We start from the raw sequence: 21,168 nt of genomic DNA, 5'->3' as shown, positions 1-21,168 counted from the left end.
AGATACAGCAGCGTCGTCTTCTAATCAAAATTCTGAGATTTCAACGTAAAAAGGGCACGAAATTGCCCTCTTCTACCATCAGTCTTGAGACGGCCGGGACAATGTTTGAGTAAATAATCTGAAAGAAAATATATAGGAGCATGTACATACAGCTAGCGTAAATATATTAGAAGTCCATTTAATTTAATCACACAAGGCCACATGAGAGATGGCCATATTACATGACTATGAAAGATGCAGAAACATGACAGATCGAGAGACACAACGATCGACACTAAACAAACAAGCAGCACATTTTAAAGTACTTTTAACAGAGGACAGCACAATTATTCAACGCTAATACATTATTGACGAGAGTCGACACATGCACGATTCCACATGTATACCATGTATCGATCGGTGGGAGGCTTGGCTTAGTGACCACAGGTGCAGTCTGTGCAGGTGCAGCTAGAACCGCACTTGCACTTGCCATCGTGCTCAGCTGCTGGAGCATCCATGACCACAGTGTGGATGTAGCTGCATGCAAAAGTACCAAGGATTTCCAACATATATGTGTGTCAGATATTAGGTCATTATGGCTTGCGTACATCAAGAGTCTGAAGATATCTTTATTTTTTTTGTTTGTTTTATAAACATCTTATGAAATGAACACGTACAAGAATACCTGTATGATTTTTCGTTTTTAGTTCTTCAAAACAGAGTAATAAAATATTCATGGTACAGTACTACATGATCTTATCATGAGTCGATAAGATTATTTAATCATTTTATTTGCTTGGTTTTTCTTGGTTATTCAACTTAATTGGATAAGAAAGATGTTGGACTTTTCTCTCTGTATATATATATATATATACATATTACACTACTAATAAGTCGAATTTTACCTTCAGCAACGTCGTATCCAAGAAATCTAATATTGATTTGAAATAATTTAATCTTTTTAACAGAAATTAATTATAAGGCCATTTTGTCTAATGATGTCAATAAATAAATCCAAATGTTTCTAGTGTTCATCAATAGACTTGAAAAATATAAGAACATCATCGATGTAAATAATGATAAAATGGTGAATGAATTGAATAAATCATTCATAATATGCATGCTCACAACCCCATCTTCGTAGTTTTGTTAATTGCTTGTTGAGGTTCTGGTCTGCTTTTCCATTTAGGTTAATTTATTGATGATCCAAATAATTATATGTTTTGTTTTTCATTAATATTGAAGCTAGCTACTAGTTTTGTTGTGGCCACAATATATTTGAAACCAACACTGTCATCTTGCAATTATAAGTACCCTTTTCATTATAATATATCATCACTTGCGAAGGCCACCAAAGGAAGAAAAAAACGAAGTTTTCCCTTGAATTTTTCAAGTCCTTACCTCTTCTCAGTCTCCACGACGAGTCCATAGCTGTTTCCCTTCTTCCTGCATGTCATAATTCCAATCGTGTTATATTATTAATGATTATTGCTATCAAAAGAATTGATCAGGTCTCAAATTCAACCACAAACTAGATATTCGAAAGGAAGCCTTGCTAGCTAGCTAGCTAGATGAAGGATGCAAGCATATATATATATATTTGTGATTCTACATCCACATGGAGCAAAAGGGATTTGAAACTTTCGCATACTCTGATAGAAGACTTTGTGGGAAAGAATTCAAGAAAGCAAACATCATTACTGGTTAATATATATACCTCAGAATATATAACGACGTCTCAGATCGATACAATAATACCATATGTATATAAGATTCAAGCTAGCTAGCTAGAGTACTCCCTCTAAAACAACTAGGTTGAGCTCAATATAACAGTATATATGTAGCCATGCATGCATGGAATCAAATGATGAGAAAACTAATCAACCTGATCTAGCTATACCAAAAGCTGCTCGCAAATAATGAAGAAACACTTACACGCACTGGCTCTTGTCAGCGCAGTCGCAGTCGCCGCACTTGTCCGACATGGTTGATTGGGCTAAGGATGCACGAACGATGAACTTAACAAGGAGAAATTGTTTTAGCTTTGTATGAGTTACTGCTATATCTCTGCATGATGGTCCTCTTTTTATAGAGGGAAAAGGTAATTAAAGGGCAATGGCCATGGGCTAGTTCAATATTGGGGCTAAGCCTCGAGTCAGGGGTGGGGTCTCGGTAAGCATGGAAGGAGCACACGCCTCCCAAGAACAATCCGAAGGAATCTTAATAATGGAAGACTTGGCCTCCTATCCTCCTCTCATGTCAACTTCATCTCTCTATTATGCAAAAGACTAAAAAGACTTATATCTATATACGTCTATATAGCTATCTTGATATTCTCAACTGAGCGTAACTTTAAGTGCTCCATTCGGTGGATCAAATTAGGAAAATATTGCAGTGGCCTTACACACACATACATGTATATGTATATGCGTCATGTATCGAGACATATGATCATGCATGCATGTAAGCTACATCCATGCATGCCCGTTATCTGCAGAAGCATGCATGCATGGGTGTCCATTTATCATTATGCGCTGTTTATAGACGATCTTTTCTTTTTCCTTTTTGGTTTTCAAGAAGAGTACTCAAACTTGGATTCCATGTGAAATCGTATCGATTTTTTCACCTATACGGATATTATGATCATGATATCGAAGTACTAATATTATTGCTTCTGAAAGATGATTACATCGTGTTTAAATACCTGCCGCTGCATGGATTTTTATTCTACATTTACTGCTTTAATTAAATTAATATCCCACGTTTATACGTACTATATATTAACATCAAATCGTTTAACAATTTAAAACTAATAACTCAAAATAAATCTATAAACAAAAAATGGAGAGAAAAGAGAGATATATATATATATATATATATATATATATATATATATATATATATATATAATGTGTGACAAACAAAAGAGAAAAATTAATGATCTAAAGGGTTTAAAAAAAAAAATGAAGGCCTCGTATGTGCGTACGTGTGTATCATGATAATGTAAAGTTTAGTTTAACAAAATAAACACAAAAAACTGAATGGCCAGAAATGATCGAAAAATCAAAGATGAAATGAGATGGTTTTATATTAAAAATGAAAGTTGAATAAAATATTGTTAGAATATTATTTTTTAATATTATTATTGTTTTGAAATTTAAAAAAGTTGAATTAAGATTTGAAAAAGTTGAATTATTTATTATATTTTATGTAAAAATTTAAAAAAATTATAATGATAAGATGACATGAAACTCTTTCCGATTTCAAACGAGGTCTAAATGCATACATGTGGTTGAAGGGAAAACCTAAATATTGTGGCTAATATTTTATTTTTATTCTTATATTTTTGAGGCAGCAAACAAAATCTCCATGCAGCTTATTGGTGGTTTCGATTGACTTTCCACAGCATGCACTTGCTTCTTCGACTAGCCAACTTTGCTTTCAGACAGACATTTTTGTCAAAGAAAGTTAGCCTCACATTCATGTTTTCGATCTTTTTATCCACGAAGAGCCATATAAAGTTTATGGTTGTCCCCCTCAATATACCTCTCTACTTTTTGTTTTAACATCTCCATGAATTCAATAAGTTTTGTATTATGGTCACCAAAATATATGATCATACTTTTCATCAACTCGCGCGGTTTATACACATCATCATCTATATAATATATTCTTAGTTATAATTAATATATAATTGAATGGTACTTATAAAAACCAACATAGTTGACATTAAAAATAGGAAGAAATTGCAATAAAATAGTCACTACAAGAAAACTGATTAGTTGTAACCAGTTGTTTCCCTAAATTAAAAATGACTATTTTCTATCAAAATGAATATGGTTTGGTCGCAAATAGTCATTCTCGCTATATATAATCCGTTATAAATGGTTATTTTTCTTTTAATGAGTTCTTTTATTTTTTTATTTTTTAAAAAAGATAATAATATATATCTAGCTACATACTTAATTAAAATATTGATATTGGAGCCAATTAAGAGAGAGAGAGAGAGAGAGAGAGAGAGAGAGAGAGAGAGAGAGAGAGAGAGAGAGAGAGAGAGAGAGAGAGAGAGAGAGAGAGAGAGAGAGAGATTAGCCAAGCATATATACATTGTTGTGGTTTGAGGGTCCCATGCATGCATCCTATTAGTCAGAAAGCTTAAAGCTTTTTTCTAATTAATCATATATAGCTTGGATTCGATCTGATCATTACGATTGATCGTAATCAATGGTTTGAACCCTGAAGCCTTTTTCTATTTAATTTCCGGACCATCCATTAATATTATTACAGAGAAAATCGATCTCAAATATTGTAGTGGAGAAAAAAAAAAGGTAGAGATGGAAAATGACTTCAAAATGCTACTATCATTAATTCCATGCATCTTTCGACTTCAGTCTAGAAGAGTCATGATCACATGCAAATGTCGAGTGAATAGAGAACTAGATCATTTAGAGCAATCCCGCATACATGGATCCAATGGTAAAAAATCAAGACCCACCTCTCATTGGTGCTACTTATCAACTAAATAACGACTTAAACGGTCTTTGTTGACATAGAGAAATACTTTAGTTATGGAGGGTTGGGATTTCACAAAATTGGTAAACTCATAAACTGTTATACTTTGACGTGATACATTAGATTGTAAAGTTATAAATCTAAAGTGTCACATAAAGTTATGTCAATTTGTGAGTTTATTTTTATAAAATATCTACATGACTATGACATTTTTCTTCTAAGATAGAAGATGGAATATAACCACATAATTATTTAATGCAACTTGCATGCACAACCACGAAACATAAAACATTAATATGTTAGTACTATAATAATATCATGAAAAAAAACATGTTTGGAAATTATATGGAATTGTATACTATATTTATAGGGAAATAGAACGAAGCTTGAAGAAATTAAGATTATGTTTAAATGTCAAAATCACCTTAACCTATCTCAAGAAAAATCTACTATTTTTTTTTAATTTTTTATAAAAAAAAGAAATTTATTTTAACCTATTTTATATATTCAAACATATTTCAATAAAATTTATAAAATATTATTATTTACGGATCAATTCAAATCATCTGATACTAAGGTGATGAGATCCAAACAAACTTTAGCTAGGTGAGGTAGTAGTGTTTATACCTTAGCCCAATCCATGCTGCACATCTTAGCCCATTGCCGACATTACAGTAGTGGCCCAGTTCCGATCGATCACTCTCCATGGAAACCAGAAATAATGAAATTGTGATTTGGTCACCGTACGTGCAATATTCATATAATATTAATATATTTATTTCTGAATTAATAAAAAAAATCCATTTAACCCTTATAAAGACTTTTTATTTATGCAAAAGTTAAGAGAATTAAAAATATTTTTGAATTCAATAAACAATTGCGGAGACTTCTAAAGTTTTGGTTTATTTAAGTTTTGGTCATTGCTCACACGAAGAATCTGGAAGGAATTATACAAGTAATAAAGCAAGACTCCATCCTAATCCTCGAGAATCGAATACGGCTCCCGTGCAGGTGTGGAGTACGCTTCGCAAACCATTCCAAACCACGTGGACACTGTAGGATCAAAATGAGCCATACAAAAGAGTGGGGCCCGTACGATAAGAGTTTAATATTTAAAAATGAAAATGATATTTACAATATATTATTTTAAAAAATAAATAAATTTAAAATTTATATAAAAATATAATTTCATTTTTTTTTTTTTAAAGTCTCCTTTGGGTTTGTTGTTTGCTCGTCACGTTTGGGGTTGAATCCAGTACAGCCTCGTAGTCGACACTGATCTTGAAGTCAGACAGACAACCTTGGTTGATAATGATAATATGAATAATAATATTTGATAGATTAAGAATCTAAGATAAGGAAACATTCCATTGTCAATTGACCTCGTAAACATCGCAGCAATCATATTTAATATAAACTTTTCTTGTTAGACTTAATAATTACAATGTTATATAATTAGTATATTAGAAAATAATTAAATCCTTTTTAAAATATAGATAATATGGTATTCGCGTTACATTAAAATGTATAATATTTATAAAATCATTTGAACATTAATTCTTAATGACACGATGAGACTATAATTAAAAATAATAATTTTAAAATAAAATAAATCAACAAAGCAAACGAACAGTGGCGTCGCAAGTGATTGTGATAATTCTTGGGCGCGAAGCTAAAAAAGTCAAAAAAAAAAAAAAAAAAAAGGAAAAAAGAAAAAAGAAAAGAAAACGAAAGCTCTCTCTCTCCAAACAGAAAATCCAGGAAGCTCAGCTCAGAAAACAAAAAGCCGTAATCTTATTTCGAATATAGTCGCTGAGTCCTTAAGCCGTCCCGCTGCAGCGAGCTGTTTGCTTCGGGCTTACTCTATTAGAAGCCGATCGATGAAGCCGCCGCCACCACCATGTAAATACCTCCCCAATATTTCCAAGTCCCTCACTCCGACTACCTTCAGTCTTCACTTTCTTTTTTAAAACTCTCTCTCTCTCTCTCTCTCTCTCTCTCTCTCGCGCACAACGACATGTTTTAACCAAATTTCTTTCATTTTCCCTCACTCCCCCCCCCCCCCCCCCCCCTCTCTCTCTCTCTCTCCAAACAGGAAACGTCGTTTTCCGAAAACAGCCCCTCATTCATGGACCCCGAAGTCGTCGAAATCCCGCCCACGATTTTCCGGTCCTCAAAATTGCTCAGACAGAAAGAGGTCTAAACAAAGGAAACTCCTTTCTTTTTTCGACTCGATTCTATGTATTCGTTGCTCTTTTTTTTTTGTTCGCTTGATTGCATGCTTTAATTCGTTCGCGTAAATAAATCATTGAAACTTTTGTTTTTAAGTTTTTGATCTATCAGTTTTCTTTTCGGTTATTGATCGTACCCTTCTGATTGCTGAAATGTCATTTGGTTTAGTGTTTCTACGGCGACGGGGCTTTGTTAGCTTAGTCATGCCGGAAATAGTTTTAGATTGCTTGAAGTTAATTATGAGAGTGCCTTTATTAGGACTGTTAAGAGTCTTGCTTTCTTATGCATTCTTGGGGATTTAAAGTGCCTAATCTAGTTAAATTTCTGGTTTTTGGGTTGTTTTTATCGCTATGATTTGTCAGTCTGGTTTCTGTTTTTTGCGTCTTTTCGAATTTTCATTAAAAAGATTTTGGAGGTAGTATAAAGAAGTTACTACTAGTGTCATTGTCTTCTCTGCAATGTACCATGATGATTCCTTGTATAAATAAAAGTAGAGTGAGAGCTTACGATGGACTTTTGCGGTCTAAGTGATCATTAGTTTTTATTTACTATCATCTGTATTAGTTTTGTATATTTAGTTGTTATCTACCGAGTGTCGACAGTAGATTGTATTGAAGCCATTGAGGTAGTAGATCAGATTTGAGTTGCAATGAAATGAGCTTTTAAATTTCTTTTAGTAGGTACATCATCCTTTAGTCGAGTCTGTCATTGCTCTGCATTTTTGCCTCCTAAGACTTTGCTGTTGGTTAGGCTAGTTTACTCGTCATTTTAGCTTTTGCATTCCTTTCTTCATCCAGATTAATTGGAGCTTTACACTCTTTCTGAAGTTGGGTAGAATGAACATCTGTTTAGCAAAAGACAGTCCCCTCTCCTTGAATTGAAAAAGTTTAAAGTTCTCTTGTCTTAAGGAGAGTTGGCTTCCTGGCTTCCTTTGTATGTCATCATTTGGTTACGCTTTAAATGAATTACTTGTGATAGTTGTATGTAATTACTGCATAATATGAGTCAGGGCATGGTGTTTCAAACATTGGAACAAGATTGACTGACTTTAAGATGTATGTAGTGGTGCATGCTTTGTTACTTTAATGGCAGTTACGGTTGCATAATTTTTTTTTTTTATCGGTAATCAAGTAGTTTTATTCAAAATCATACGCAAATTCCAAGTACACAGGGAGTATACTTGAGAAATAGCTAACTAGAGTTTCCAACTGAAAGAAGAGAGTCATGGACATTTAGTCCATTACAAACAATGGCCCCCACCCAAGGAAAAAATGTTTTGAAGAAAAAATCTTTTAGATCCCCCATTTTTCTCTCATGCTCTTCAAAACTTTTATTATTTCGCTCTCGCCATATACACCAACACATACATATGGGAACCATTTTCCATATTACTACAACCTGTGAATCTCCTCGAAGGCCTCTCTAGCATGCTAGAAAATCCACCAATCTACGGGGCATGACCCATGATACTCCAAGACCTGTAAAAAAATCAGCCACATGGTTCTAGCCACCTCACAATGTAGAAACAGATGGTCAATTGATTCCCCATATTTCTTACACATACAACACCAATCCACTACCATTAACCAACGTCTTCTTAGGTTATCTGTGGTGAGAATTTTACCCAATGCTACTGTCCACACAAAGAACGCTGCTTTTGAATGAGTTTTCGTCTGCCAAATGCTCTTCCATGGGAAAGTGGGCATGCCTGGGCTCGATAAAACTTTGTGAAATGATCTAACCGTGAATTTACCTTTCTTTGAGGGTCTCCACAATATCCTATCCATAGTACCCTCGGTCATACGTATAGAATACAATGTTGCATAGAATTTTGTGATAACCTCCAACTCCCAGTCTTGGGCTGCCTTGGTAAATTTCACATTCCATTGAGAGAAGTCATCGAAGAAAGCCAACAAGTCTGCTATTTCTGCGTCCTTGACTCGTGCTGGGTCAAATATGGCCAGAAAATTTTCTTTGAGACACCGTTCACTGCACCATTTATCATGCCAAAATTTGACTCGTGAGCCATCCCCCACTACAATATGAGTATGTCTCCTGAAGGTCTCCCAACAGCTCCTAATGTTCTTCCACAAACCCACCCCATGTGAGCCACGAACCTCATTTGAACACCAACCACCCCATACTTCCCCAACACGCTCAATTATGACAGACTTCCACAAGGCCTCACCTTCTTGTTGGTACCGCTAGAACCATTTACCCAATAGGGCTTAGTTGAATTTCGTCAAGTTTCGAATCCCCAATCCATCCCCAAAGAAAGGGGTACACACCATGGACCAATTAACTAGATGGAATTTGAACTCATCCCCTAAACCACTCCACAAGAAATCATGTTGTAACTTCTTAAGACGATTGGCGATCTTCGCTAGAAGCAGGAACAACCACATAAAATAGGTGGGGAGGTTAGCAAGCGAGTGTACTTTTAATCAATGTGAGTCTACCACCTTTGGATAAATACAACCTCTTCCACGATACCAACTTGCGCTCCATTTTTTCAATCACAACATTCCAAATCTGCTCTGATTTGAAAGAAGCTCCCAAGGGTAAGCCAAGATACTGCCAAGGTAAAGAGGATACCTTACATCGCAAACGAGTAGCAATAATCGCCACTTTGGGAACATTCCCCACCAGTACCAATTCAGACTTGGAGAGATTTACTTTCAAACCCGAAACTGCTTCAAAACAAAGAAGTAAAACCCTCAAAGATTGGATGTGCCCAAGGTGTGCTCCACAGAACATGAGAGTGTAGTCAGCAAACAACAAATGAGAAATATTAATAGAACTATTCCCCACTGAGAAACCATAGAGAAGACCCACTTCCACAAGACCCCAATCATCTTATTGAGAGCTTCCATGACAAAAAGGCAGAGTAACGGAGAGAGCGGATCTCCCTGTCATCTCCCTGTCTCAACCCACTAGAGGAGTCAAAGTGCATAGATATCTGCTCTCAAACTGCACCTGGCACTTTGATGACAGACTCATCACCAATTTTCAAATTGAAAAAGTGGAGAATGCAGATTGATATGCTTAGAGTACGAAATATTGTTCCTAAGATGCTTTTTTTTAGGTAAGAAGTTATATATCAATCTAAGATGCTGACATAGATGCTGCCCAAATTGTGTGTACACTGAACACTTCTGTAAAGGCTCAAAATATGCTGTCCAACTCTGACCTTTTTGATTTTTGTACTTGAACAATGCATGTGGCAGTGAAATCTTTCTTTTTGAATTTGTTTTGTCTTGGTCAAATGCCTATTGGCCTGTGAGTATGCTTTTACCTTCTTCTTTTTTTTTTCTTGTGTTCTTGACTGACTTCATTTTCTGTCTTTCTGAATACTTTGAGACAGCTGATATAGGATAGATTTAGCATCTTTATGTAAATGGAATATGGTGGTTGTCTTATATGTTAAATTTCCTATGGATTTTGTTTCGTTATTACTTAATGAAGCTAAGGAAATTCTCTTGTGCCTTTTTAGGTTATTTTTCATGATGTGATTGATATAGACAAAGATGGAGATTCTGCTGATGTCATGTTCATTGATGAAAAATTTGACCCAAGTAACAAGGGGAAGGAAATTCAAGATGTTTCTGATGATTATGGTGATCATCAAGCTCAGGTTTGTGATTAACATTTCGATTATATTATAGCAGCTGATTTATGACTTATAGTAAAAATACTTTAAAAAAGAAAAAACAAAGACTTATAATAAAACAATGAACATTCAGGGTACCTGTACTGTTTCTGATTCTATTTATTTATCAGGAAGCTTTGGCCAATTATTTTCTTGGTCCTGGAAAGGAAACCCTCGATTCAGTGAATGGGGTAGAATCCCCAGAGAATTTTTCCCCTATGTCTCATAATTTAATCAACCTTGATGGTCATAGTTCTGATCTATCTTATGATGATAATAATGATGTTTATTTTGATGATTTTACTGATGTTGATGAGTATGCCATTGTACAAGCCCATTTTGATAACATGGATATTCCTCCTGGAATAGAGGCACCGATTCCTTGGTTGCCAGTTACTGGAAATATTTCACACCATTCGGGGCCTCTAATCCACTTGGATTCTGTGAGTACCCATGGGATGGACTCATCTCTGTCTTCATGGTCAGCAAATCCTGCTCACGTCAATGTGAAGACAACTTTAGTGGGCAGTTCAGGTGTGCAAACCCAAATGGATTCCGTGGTTCAACCTCCAGGAATAGATATGACTTCACCTTGGAATCATCCACAAGTTTCCCCAAATAAAAAGAAATCGTCTGGTTCAACACATAGAAGGAGTGCTCTGAACCTCCCACTCGGGAAAGAATCATCTAAATCACGGTGGTTTTTGGAGCCTTTCAAAAGCAAGAAGAAGTCAGCTGCTTCAAGTAGTTCAACTAATCATAGTCATGTAAATCAGTTTGACTCATCACTTCCCCCTGGAGCTGAATCATCTACTTGGGCGCATTATAAACCTGAAATGGTAAAGAAGCAAGTTGGTAGGAGTATTACATATTATCCAACTTTACCAGTGCATACAGATGCATCAAATTATTCTCCTGGAGTAGAACCATCCGCACCCTGGTGGCAGGACACTTTTAAAACTAAAATAATGAAGCCATCTTTCACTAACCATACAGCACATTCCAGTTTTTATGTTCCATTTCATGGTTTACATGCTCCTTCTGAAGAAGTGGCAGACACACCCTGGGTTCAGGATTCTGGTCAAAATCAGTTTGATGTAGCTGCTGAAGTTAGTTCAACATTCCCTGCTGAGGCCATCTCTGGTAGGGGCAAAGATGAAATTTTGAGGAAGTTCTGCCTTTTTAAACAATTTGATACCGTAGAGGATTATTCTGACCATCACTATACAGGCCAAGGTTCCTACACAAAGCAGGTGACTAGGTTCAGATGATGCATTGTATGCCTTTTCTTTCCAGTAGCTAGTTTTAAACCTATGTAATTTTATGTTTTGCTGCCCTTTTTCTTGCAGCCATCAAAGAATTGGGCAAAGAGGATTCAGGAGGAGTGGAAGATCCTGGAGAAGGATTTACCAGGTGAACTTTCATGCTTTGTATTCATGTTATGTAACTGTTTTTGTTTCCCAATAAGTTTGTTGGTGATGCTGAAAACCTATTTTGTTTAATGCGTCATTCAATCCTTTCAACAGAGACAATATTTGTTAGGGTTTATGAAACAAGGATTGATCTTCTGCGGGCTGTCATCATTGGAGCGGAGGGTACTCCCTACCATGATGGTCTCTTCTTCTTTGATGTTTCCTTCCCCAGTGGCTATCCTAATGTACCACCGGTATGAAATTGAGGCTTTGAATCTGTGGCATTGTTTTATACTTTCTACTGTACGTCATATTCATACAACTGAGGAATTTCCATGTGCCAGCATGTTTACTACCACTCCGGTGGCCTTCGACTGAATCCTAATTTGTACAATTGTGGGAAAGTATGCCTCAGTCTACTTAACACATGGTCTGGCAACAAGAATGAGATGTGGATTCCTGGTGTATCGACTATGCTGCAAGTTCTTGTCTCCATACAGGGGCTGATCTTGAATACAAAGCCCTATTTTAATGAGCCTGCGTATGCAAATATGGGTGGCTCAGCCTCTGGTGAAATGAGGTCCCAACAGTACAATGAGGATATATTTATCCTCTCTTTGAAGACAATGATGTACACAATGAGGAGGCCACCAAAGGTAAGATTCCACTGATTATTCCTTGTTCAGTCTTTCCATATTCCGAGTATGGTATCAGTCCTTCGAGACCCCAATATTGATTGATTCCAAGAAAAAATTGTAACCTCATTGGGTGGTTTTCTGAATAAAGTTTCGTTATCACGGTCCGGTACATCAATTTGTGCAAATTCTTGAGAAGCGTTTTTAAATGATTTAATGAAACGGTAAAATTCCTGAAGTCCTAGCCAACAACAATGTCATGTGCAACAATTTACAGGGGAACTTATGGTTAACATTTCCCTATTTAGTATAATATTATTTAATTTTCTTAAAATGCATACAAAGGACTCCTTTTAATCCAATTACATGGTTAGGCAATGTTTTGTTTTTCTCTAGATCTTATGATAATGAACTACTGCAGTTTTTATCCTTGTTTTCAAATGGAGATCATGTCATTTGGGGAAATTATATTATTCAAGCAGTTATTTTTTTGAGGATTGTGTTTTTATAGGGGCTGGACTTTAATGCTTAGATAATTTCTAGATATTGAAGGATTGATTACTATTAAATATCGAGGAATTAATTACATCTTACTCACTTAGTTTGAGTTGCCAATCTATAGTCTAAAAAGTTGCACTTTGCTCGCTTGTGCACACACATTTTAATATATATTATTTTCCTCTTCCAATTGAAAAGATTGAACTTGTGAACTGAAACTAAATACTAGTAGACCTTAATGGGTAAAGTACAGATTTTTAAACTATAGGCTGGTAACTCAAACTTGACCCAAATCATAGGTAAACAAAGTTTAATTTTCCAATGTAAAATTTAGGTCCTTGACTGTTGATGGTTTTCTCATTATGCTCTCCCCGTGCTCTCTCTCTCTCTCTCTCCACACACACACAATCAACCCCAACATTTTTGTGTAGCTCATTTTCATTTGTGTGATTGATTGTTTTGATTTTTTTAGTTTAAAAATAGAGTAAGCAACTAATATCACATCAACGTTCATTTTTTTAGCACACAAGTGCTTCATAATTATCTTCTCTGATAGTTTTTCTTTATTATCACCATTGGCAATAAAAAAAAAAAGTCCTGTAAGCGTTGTCCCAAATTTAGTGTATTTCTGTTTGGTGAAGGCCTTATTAGGGACATTGCTGTTTCTTCCCTCTGAGGGTTTGACATCTAATTCCATGTCGTGTGGCTGCAGCATTTTGAGGAGCTTGTTCTGGGGCATTTCTACAATTGTGCACATGATATTCTAGTGGCATGTAAAGCATATATGGATGGTGCTCAAGTAGGATGTCTGGTCAAAGGTGGGGTGCAGGATGTTGATGTGAGCGACAAGAGCTGCTCAAATAAGTTTAAGAATGATTTGGCTGGTTATGTTGATATGCTTGTGAAAGCATTTACCCAAATTGGAGCCGAGAACTGTGATAAATTCCTCTCACCTGCAATGAATAGGAACATACGGGTGTCTGACATGCCCAAGGCTGCAACATGAATACTTTTCTGGATGAGGCTGATTGAGACTTGAAACAACTTGTTTTACATCAATGACGTGCAATTTAGGTTTCTGATATTATCTTGAAGATTAAAGAGTTAAATTTTGGAGTATGTACGTTCATACCTGCCGGTTGTGGACATGTAATTTTGGGTACTGTATATAGCTGCAGATATGGATGGGCTCATAAAAGAGGAGTAATTGTTTTAGGATGGAGCCGGACCAACACCCCCCACACCCCCCTTCCTCCTTGTAAGTTACTTATAGATCTTGGTTTCCATCTTAGCTAAGACTTCGATGCTGAATTTCTTATATTTATACCCTGAGGATACTTTTAAGGTGTAAGATCATGCATATATTTCTAGATATGGATGCAACCCATACACGATTTGAAGGGTAGCTTAGAATATTGCAAATTTTACTTGAAAGAAAGTTATGTAGTGTCCAAGTCTTGTATGTTACATTTAGCCACTCAAGAACCGGACTCGTGGAGCGTACCCATTACATTACCTATTCTGATATATTTCATGATGCTCACTTTTTCATGTCATAAATTAGGTACGGGTTAATTTAGGTTTACAAATTTAAGCATAAACATTATGGATCAAATGTTATCAAAGGATTCCTACCTGTTCTAGAGTGCCGGTGTATATGGAAGCGTGTATTAGGTACTGAAAAGAGTTCATATTCATACATTGATCGCGTATAGATTATCTTCTGGTGGTGTCATCTTTGGGCAACTGGAATGATTTGTTTGGTGGTGATGTTTTCTTTGGGCATCACCAGTTGCCCAAAGTGTGGTTAGATTTGAAATTGAAAAGTTTCGTGTATATGAAAGTTTGTGTTGAATTGTCTTCTTGTGTTTTGTATGGTGGAAAAGTTGTAATAATTAGATAAAAAAGTTAAATATAAGAAATTGAAAAGTGTTTTTATTTGTGATAGAAAAAATCTACACAACCTTTCAATATCTTAACACCCCACCTTTTTTTTAATTTTTATTATTTTATTTTTTATCAAATATTTAATATATAAATAATGAATAAAATAATTAAATTAATTTAAAAAGAATAAATTCAAAAAAAAATTAAAAAAATATTAAAAAATTTAAAAAAGGTGGGATGTTGGGGTGTTGGGAGGTTGTGTAGCAAAAATCTTTGTGGAATTTGAATATTAAGATTGGATGGATCGAAAGCATCTCTTTATCCAAATTTTTGTTCGAACACTTTCGTGTGAAGGAAGAAAAGGCATAGATCATGCCTTTTCACTGTTGGCCGCCCCACTGAAAAAATGCATCCAACATTTAACATAGATTTCGAACTTTAATAAATTTGAGATTTTTATTTTTGTAGTAACTCACTCGGTCTTCATTTGGTTACATAATTGAAATGAGATGAGAAATATATAAATAATAATGAAATAGTTTAAATTAAAATATTTTATAGGATTTTAAAAAGTAGATAGAAAAAGTTTGAATAAAATATTATAAAGTTAAAATAATTTTTTAATATAATTTTTATTTAGAGATTTAAAAAAATTAAATTTGTTTTTATGAGATGAGTTGAGATCATTTTTAAAAATAAATGAGATCCTATTTTACGCAACTAACAAAAGAAGAAAAATACTAAATCCATCTATACTTTCTCCTGATATTCTTATTGATTTACTTTTTATTTTTTATTAAGTATTTTTAAATAATCTTGTAAATTTTTTATAAAAAATATTTAAAGAAATTAAACCAATATATAAAAAATAAAATAAAATAAACTTATCAGTGGAAAGTATCGGGAGATACTCTCGATGACTCCCAACACTATCCATAGAAAATAAAAATGCCACAAAACAAGACTGCGTTTGGCCAACTTTTGGATTTTTTTTTCCTTTCTCCCTCTCTGTCAAGCAATATTGGCACTTTGTTCTTGCTAGACGTATCATCGGGTCTGGATATGTGGAATCAATTTTCGAAGTCTTCGTTGACGTCGAGGCTGTCTTTCTGTCTCCACCTAATGCTCTGAGAGATAACGACGACCTGTAGCCCGAACAAGGGGCTGGCGAACTTTCCTTGCAACTTCGAAACAAGCAAGCAACGACTTTGACGAGACTACATACAGTACTGTCTGGTGCCCAAGTCTATCCATGCAATTAATAAGAAACGAAAGGTCAAGAGTCAAGAATACATCCATGGTCCCTAAAGCCTAATTAAGTGACTATATTCAAAGTGGCGTGAAGTTGAACAAATCCTAGCCCTTACGGGTGCACATGGACTTGAACAAATCCTAGGCCTCACCACGCGTAGAAGGAGGGGTGCACATGGACGATTTCTCCAATATTAGTGTGTTAATATATAACTGTCTAGACTAGCTATATATATATTTTGTGATTTTTTTAATGTTGTAGACGGTATATTAAAGATAATGCTGCATACACACACACACACACACATATATATATATATATATATATATTAAAGAGTTGTAGTTAGTCGGGGAAATTTATACTATCGTAGTTTTAAATCCATTTATTCAAGAACCCCACCATAGAATTACCGGAGGAAGTTTATACCATCTTAGTATATCCATTTTAAATTTTGGGAGCCTATCAACTTTGAATCAAAAGTATTGAGAGAGACAGTGAAAGAGAGAGCTGCTTATAAAAACTTGCATATGTAGTCTTCTTCCATGTATGAGTGGTGCCTCGAGTTCTTGTTCATTGTTCTTTCGATACAAGAAAGAATCTCCTGACTGTAAGGCCATGAAGAAGCGCTCTTCTGCAATGACCGCGTCTTCACAGAGATGGCAAACACTACCATGGCTTCTCATGTTTTTCTTCTTATTCACCCCCTTCTCTTTGAGCTTAGTCTCATCCTCACCAACTCAACCTTCCAAGTACTACAAAGATCATTGTTCCAAAAGCGTCCCTGGATCCTTACAGAAGAAAGTTCCACTCACAAACTTTCCACTTGCGCGATCCCATACTGGCTTCTATACTGGTGGCAAACCTTTTTTGGACCCAAATCCAACTCTGTCTGAGTCGACTTTCTCAAACTCCCTTCTACTTCGAACCTTGGCTGTCTATGATACTGATATCCAGGGCTTGTTCAAGCTTCAAGGGCGTTTAACATTTCAAACCGCCTATAAGAACAAGTACAGGGAAGACTTATCTTATTCCCGATATTCATACTCTACTGCTTTCAGTGAATTAGGGCCTCGAAGTTCCATCAGTTTTGAACTGGAGGAGGGGTACTGGTCAGAATCGAAGGGAAAGCTTTGTATGGTTGGATCGGCTTCTGCTCACACTGAAGAAGGTAAATGGCTTAATCTTTCTGCTGTTCTTAACCTCAATAATGTCACCAGTTCAAGTAGTATTACTAGTTTGATTACTGGGACTTTAGAGAGCCTGAGTTCTGCAGAGGATCCAGCCCATTTTGAACCGATTTCCATGTTGATACTTCCTCAAAAGAATTATAAATTCTCGTCAGTTTCTGACGATAACAGAAATGAATTTTCTGGTGGAAGTGATCTTCCCCCCGGTCTGTCACTTAGTTCTCTTCCGGAAAACACATTCTGTTCATTAGCCTCGAAGACAGCCCCCCAAAAGTTCAGTTTGAGGTATGCCAGTGGATGCAATTCTTCAAAGAACTGCACTCTATTTGATGCAGACTTCGGATATGTGCCTCGTATCATGTCCTTGTATGAGATTGAGTGTTTTGAGGACAAAGAAAAGATGCGGGTTCTGGTGGAGTTTTCTAACCAAACCCACGTTGATTATTACCGGAGATTCGATCCCAAAACAACTCTGGTTGGGGAGGGGTCATGGGATGAGAGCAAGCATCAGCTCTGCATTGTAGCTTGCCCATTTTTAGGCACTACGGAATCTTTGGCTCGTGCTCACGTGGGTGATTGTTCAACAAAATTGAGCTTGAGGTTTCATTCAATCTGGTCAATCAAAGATGCTAGCAGGATTGTGGGGCAAATTTGGACTAACAAAACCGTTAAAGAGTCAGGTTACTTCAATAGGATCATGCTTCGTAGTTCAAGAAATGATAGGATGGAGGTTCCTGAACTAACAAAGTACCAGTACACCAAATTAGGTACTGCTATGGAGTTGTGCCCCAAGTCTGAGAAGCCTGCTAAAACCAATGGGGAAAGATACCCCAATGGGGACTCAGACTCAATGAGTTTTGACATTTCACTGACACAGTCAGAAGGAACAAGTGGCTGGGGTAATTTAGCTCCTATATCTGTTGGAGATCACATTTATAGGTACTCAAGCTTCCAAGACTCTACAGTGCCACCGAATTTTAGCAGTGGTTCGGTCAATATCAGCTACAGGATACACCTCAACACGATCACAAGGAAGATGTCGCCCTTTCACACTAGGAACTCTTCCTCTGACATATCTTCATGGGAGATTGTAGCTGAAGGGCTGTATGATGCTGAAACAGGAAGTTTGTGTATGGTAGGGTGCAGAAATCTTGATTCAGACAATCAAATACCAAGAGCCGATTCTTCGGATTGCGAGGTTCTGGTCACATTTGATTTCCCTCCATTTAATTCAAAGAAGACAGGTTATATCAAGGGAAGCATTAATAGCACAAGGGAAAAATCCGATCCACTTTACTTTGAACATTTAGACTTGAAATCAGATTATTTTTACAGGGATGGATCTTCTATTTGGAGGATGGATGTGGAGATTATCATGGTAATTATCTCCACCACACTGTCATGTGTGTTTGTGGCGCTACAAATCTTTCATGTGAAAAGGCACCCTGATGTTCTTCCCTTAATCTCCCTTGCCATGCTATCAATTCTTACTTTGGGCCAGTTGATACCTCTTGTGCTTAACTTTGAAGCCTTGTTCTTGAGCAAATCTAGCGGGGGGAACATATGGCTTGCAAGCGGAAGGGGCCGGTGGATTGAAGCAAACGAGGTAATTGTGAGAGTGACTGGAATGGTAGCTTTCTTGTTGCAATTCCGTCTTCTCCAAAGAATATGGTCTGCAAAATGGGCTGGAGGAAATCAAAAGGGGTTGTGGGTTGTGGAGAAGAAGGCTCTCTTTGTAGCTTTACCGCTATACGTTGCAGGCGCCTTAGTTGCTGTGGCATTGAACTGGTGGATGTGGAATGGAAAAAATGGTGCTGCGAGATCCACCAGTGAAGATGGTGCTGTTGTGCTTATGGATTCTGCTACAAGTTATCAACTCCATTCTCTTTGGGAGGCCTTGAAATCTTATTCTGGTTTGGTCTTGGATGGTTTTCTCTTGCCTCAAATACTGCTCAACATGTTCTGGAACTCAAGAACGAGTGCTCTTTCTTGTTCATTTTACATCGGAAACACTTTTGTCCAATTGCTGCCACATGCCTACGATCTTTACAGGGCTCACAATTATTTTCACCACCATGATGGGTCATTCATATACGCCAATCCTGGGGAAGACTTCTTCTCCACTGCTTGGGATGTGGGTATCCCTCTTGGGGGTTTGGTTTTTGCCTTGATCATCTTTTTGCAGCAACGGTTTGGTGGTCGTTGCATTTTTCCCCGGAGGTTTAGAGAGTTGCAAGTATATGAGAAGGTGCCTGTGACTGGTGATTCATGATGGCCTGAGAAAACTGTTTTTTCGGTCCATTTTTATACCCATAAAAATAACCATTCCTCTTCCATGGCTTTCTACATAGTTTGAGCATGTTTTATGTTTGTTTGTCAGCACTTTGGTTTGTAATCTGCAGGAAATACCTATGCTTGTAATTTATGGCTTTCTGAGGGCATGTAATATATGCTTTTGAACCATTGTGTTTTGGGTTTATTTAGGTGATACTTTGTTTTTAATTTCGAATAATTCAAATCGTAGCTAACACTGAAGTGATCTTAGATGATTTATGAATAATAATAAAATAATAAATAATTTATTAAATAATAATAAAATAAAATAAAATAATCATCTCACTGACCAAACATATCTTGTAGCTGCTAATCGGTACAACAAAATTTCCCTTCAGAAAACTATTATTTGCAACAACTTTGGGCCCATCCCACATCTAATATTTTTACATGGGTTGGGCCCGGATCTCCTAAAAAAATACTCCACAGTCCACAGTCACCCCTCCGGGGCCCCGAAAAAGAAATCCGAAATCATATCAATTATCAAGGCAAAGCGAAAGCCTAGGCGGTGTCTTTCACTACCTCTCCAGCCACAGAAAAACCAACCATTAGACGAAAACTAAAGAAAGGAACCATGATGTGGAGCTCGCCTTCAGTGCTCCAGCCCCAAGCTCTCCGCCCTCATCTTCTTCCACTAAAACCCACCCAGTTTCCACTCTCCCTCCCCCAAACCCAGAAATTCCTGAAGCCGCTTCTAACCAACTGGAGTAACCGCCCAATCCTTCACCCACATCTGGTTTTAGCCAAATCTCCGAATTCGGACCGGTCGCCGCGGAAAACTGAGGAACAGAAATGGACCAGTGAAGGTTCGGTCACCGAGTCGCTTCCCAACGGCATGTTCCGGGTTCGCTTGGACAACCAAGACATGATTATCGGTTACATTTCAGGTAGCATCCGGAAGAATTACATCCGCATACTGCCGGGGGATAGAGTCAAGGTCGAAGTCAGTCGCTACGACTCGTCCCGAGGCCGCATAATCTATAGACTCCGCAACACCAAAGATTAGATTCTTCTGGATTTTGATTTTGTTGTGCTTTCTCTTTCTGTTTGCTGTGTATTTATTTCCCCACGTGTATGCCTCACTTCGTTCTGTGTGAAATTTAATCAGTTCTGTCTGCTATTTTCTTGCTGGTTATTGCTGTCTCTCTAACTTAATACAAAAATGTATACTTTTTTGTTTTCCCCAGTGTAAGCTGGATGCTGGGAATGCAATGAATAGCCATTCTACATTTGCCGGTTTCATGAATATAGATTTTAATAAGATACTTCAATTTGGAGAAAATAACGAAGACCTACGTCTCTGGACTGACCATTTGCTTGTCTGGGAGATTATAGCATCTAGTTTCTTCTGTTCTCAAATTCTTTCTTATGAACATATGTCCTCAAGTGTTTTGCAAAATTGGTATTACTGTCCTTCTATTTGTTTTGTTGTACGTTGGTAGTTTAGCTCAATTTTGGTTATTTGTTTCCTGAGCTTCCTCGGCCCATGCATCTCCATTCTGTTAAGATACTTGATTTTGGGTAGAAAATTGAAGAGCGACCATCTTTATTGGGCTTATTTTATGTTTTAGGCATTGAAAAATTTTGTTGG

General features: G+C 36.6%; 3 protein-coding genes and 1 long non-coding RNA gene across 5 annotated transcripts; 3 read left to right on the top strand and 1 right to left on the bottom strand.

Annotated features, from left to right (window-relative positions):
- Positions 1 to 153: 153 nt before the first annotated feature.
- LOC122282599 lies at positions 154 to 2,075 on the bottom strand. The gene is made up of 3 exons (XR_006230423.1): positions 1,915 to 2,075; positions 1,381 to 1,425; positions 154 to 516 (listed from the first exon to the last, which is right to left on the bottom strand). It is a non-coding gene; the product is annotated as an uncharacterized LOC122282599 (long non-coding RNA).
- Positions 2,076 to 6,218: 4,143 nt separating this feature from the next.
- LOC122281164 (probable ubiquitin-conjugating enzyme E2 25) lies at positions 6,219 to 14,355 on the top strand. Of its 2 annotated transcripts, XM_043092471.1 has the most exons (8): positions 6,219 to 6,393; positions 6,587 to 6,688; positions 10,217 to 10,357; positions 10,504 to 11,625; positions 11,722 to 11,785; positions 11,899 to 12,038; positions 12,129 to 12,440; positions 13,630 to 14,355. In XM_043092471.1, exons 2-8 carry the CDS (start codon positions 6,620 to 6,622, stop codon positions 13,921 to 13,923), a joined length of 2,142 nt encoding a protein of 713 aa, XP_042948405.1. In that variant the 5' UTR covers positions 6,219 to 6,393; positions 6,587 to 6,619; the 3' UTR covers positions 13,924 to 14,355. The 2 variants fall into 2 exon arrangements, with proteins under 2 accessions (XP_042948405.1, XP_042948403.1); XM_043092469.1 differs by lacking the exon at positions 6,219 to 6,393 and having other exon boundaries at positions 6,447 to 6,688.
- Positions 14,356 to 16,602: 2,247 nt separating this feature from the next.
- On the top strand, positions 16,603 to 19,515 carry LOC122282504. Its single transcript, XM_043094452.1, has one exon. The coding sequence runs from the start codon at positions 16,603 to 16,605 to the stop codon at positions 19,513 to 19,515; it is 2,913 nt and encodes a 970-aa protein (XP_042950386.1).
- Positions 19,516 to 20,081: 566 nt separating this feature from the next.
- On the top strand, positions 20,082 to 20,712 carry LOC122281201 (translation initiation factor IF-1, chloroplastic). Its single transcript, XM_043092535.1, has one exon. The coding sequence runs from the start codon at positions 20,152 to 20,154 to the stop codon at positions 20,581 to 20,583; it is 432 nt and encodes a 143-aa protein (XP_042948469.1). The 5' UTR covers positions 20,082 to 20,151; the 3' UTR covers positions 20,584 to 20,712.
- The last annotated feature ends 456 nt before the right edge of the window (positions 20,713 to 21,168 follow it).

Source organism: Carya illinoinensis, chromosome 11 (genome assembly GCF_018687715.1).
Source record: "Carya illinoinensis cultivar Pawnee chromosome 11, C.illinoinensisPawnee_v1, whole genome shotgun sequence".
In the NCBI taxonomy this organism is placed as follows: domain Eukaryota; kingdom Viridiplantae; phylum Streptophyta; class Magnoliopsida; order Fagales; family Juglandaceae; genus Carya; species Carya illinoinensis.
Note: the sequence above shows the minus strand (reverse complement) of the source record. Positions and strands in the feature narration are given on the sequence as shown.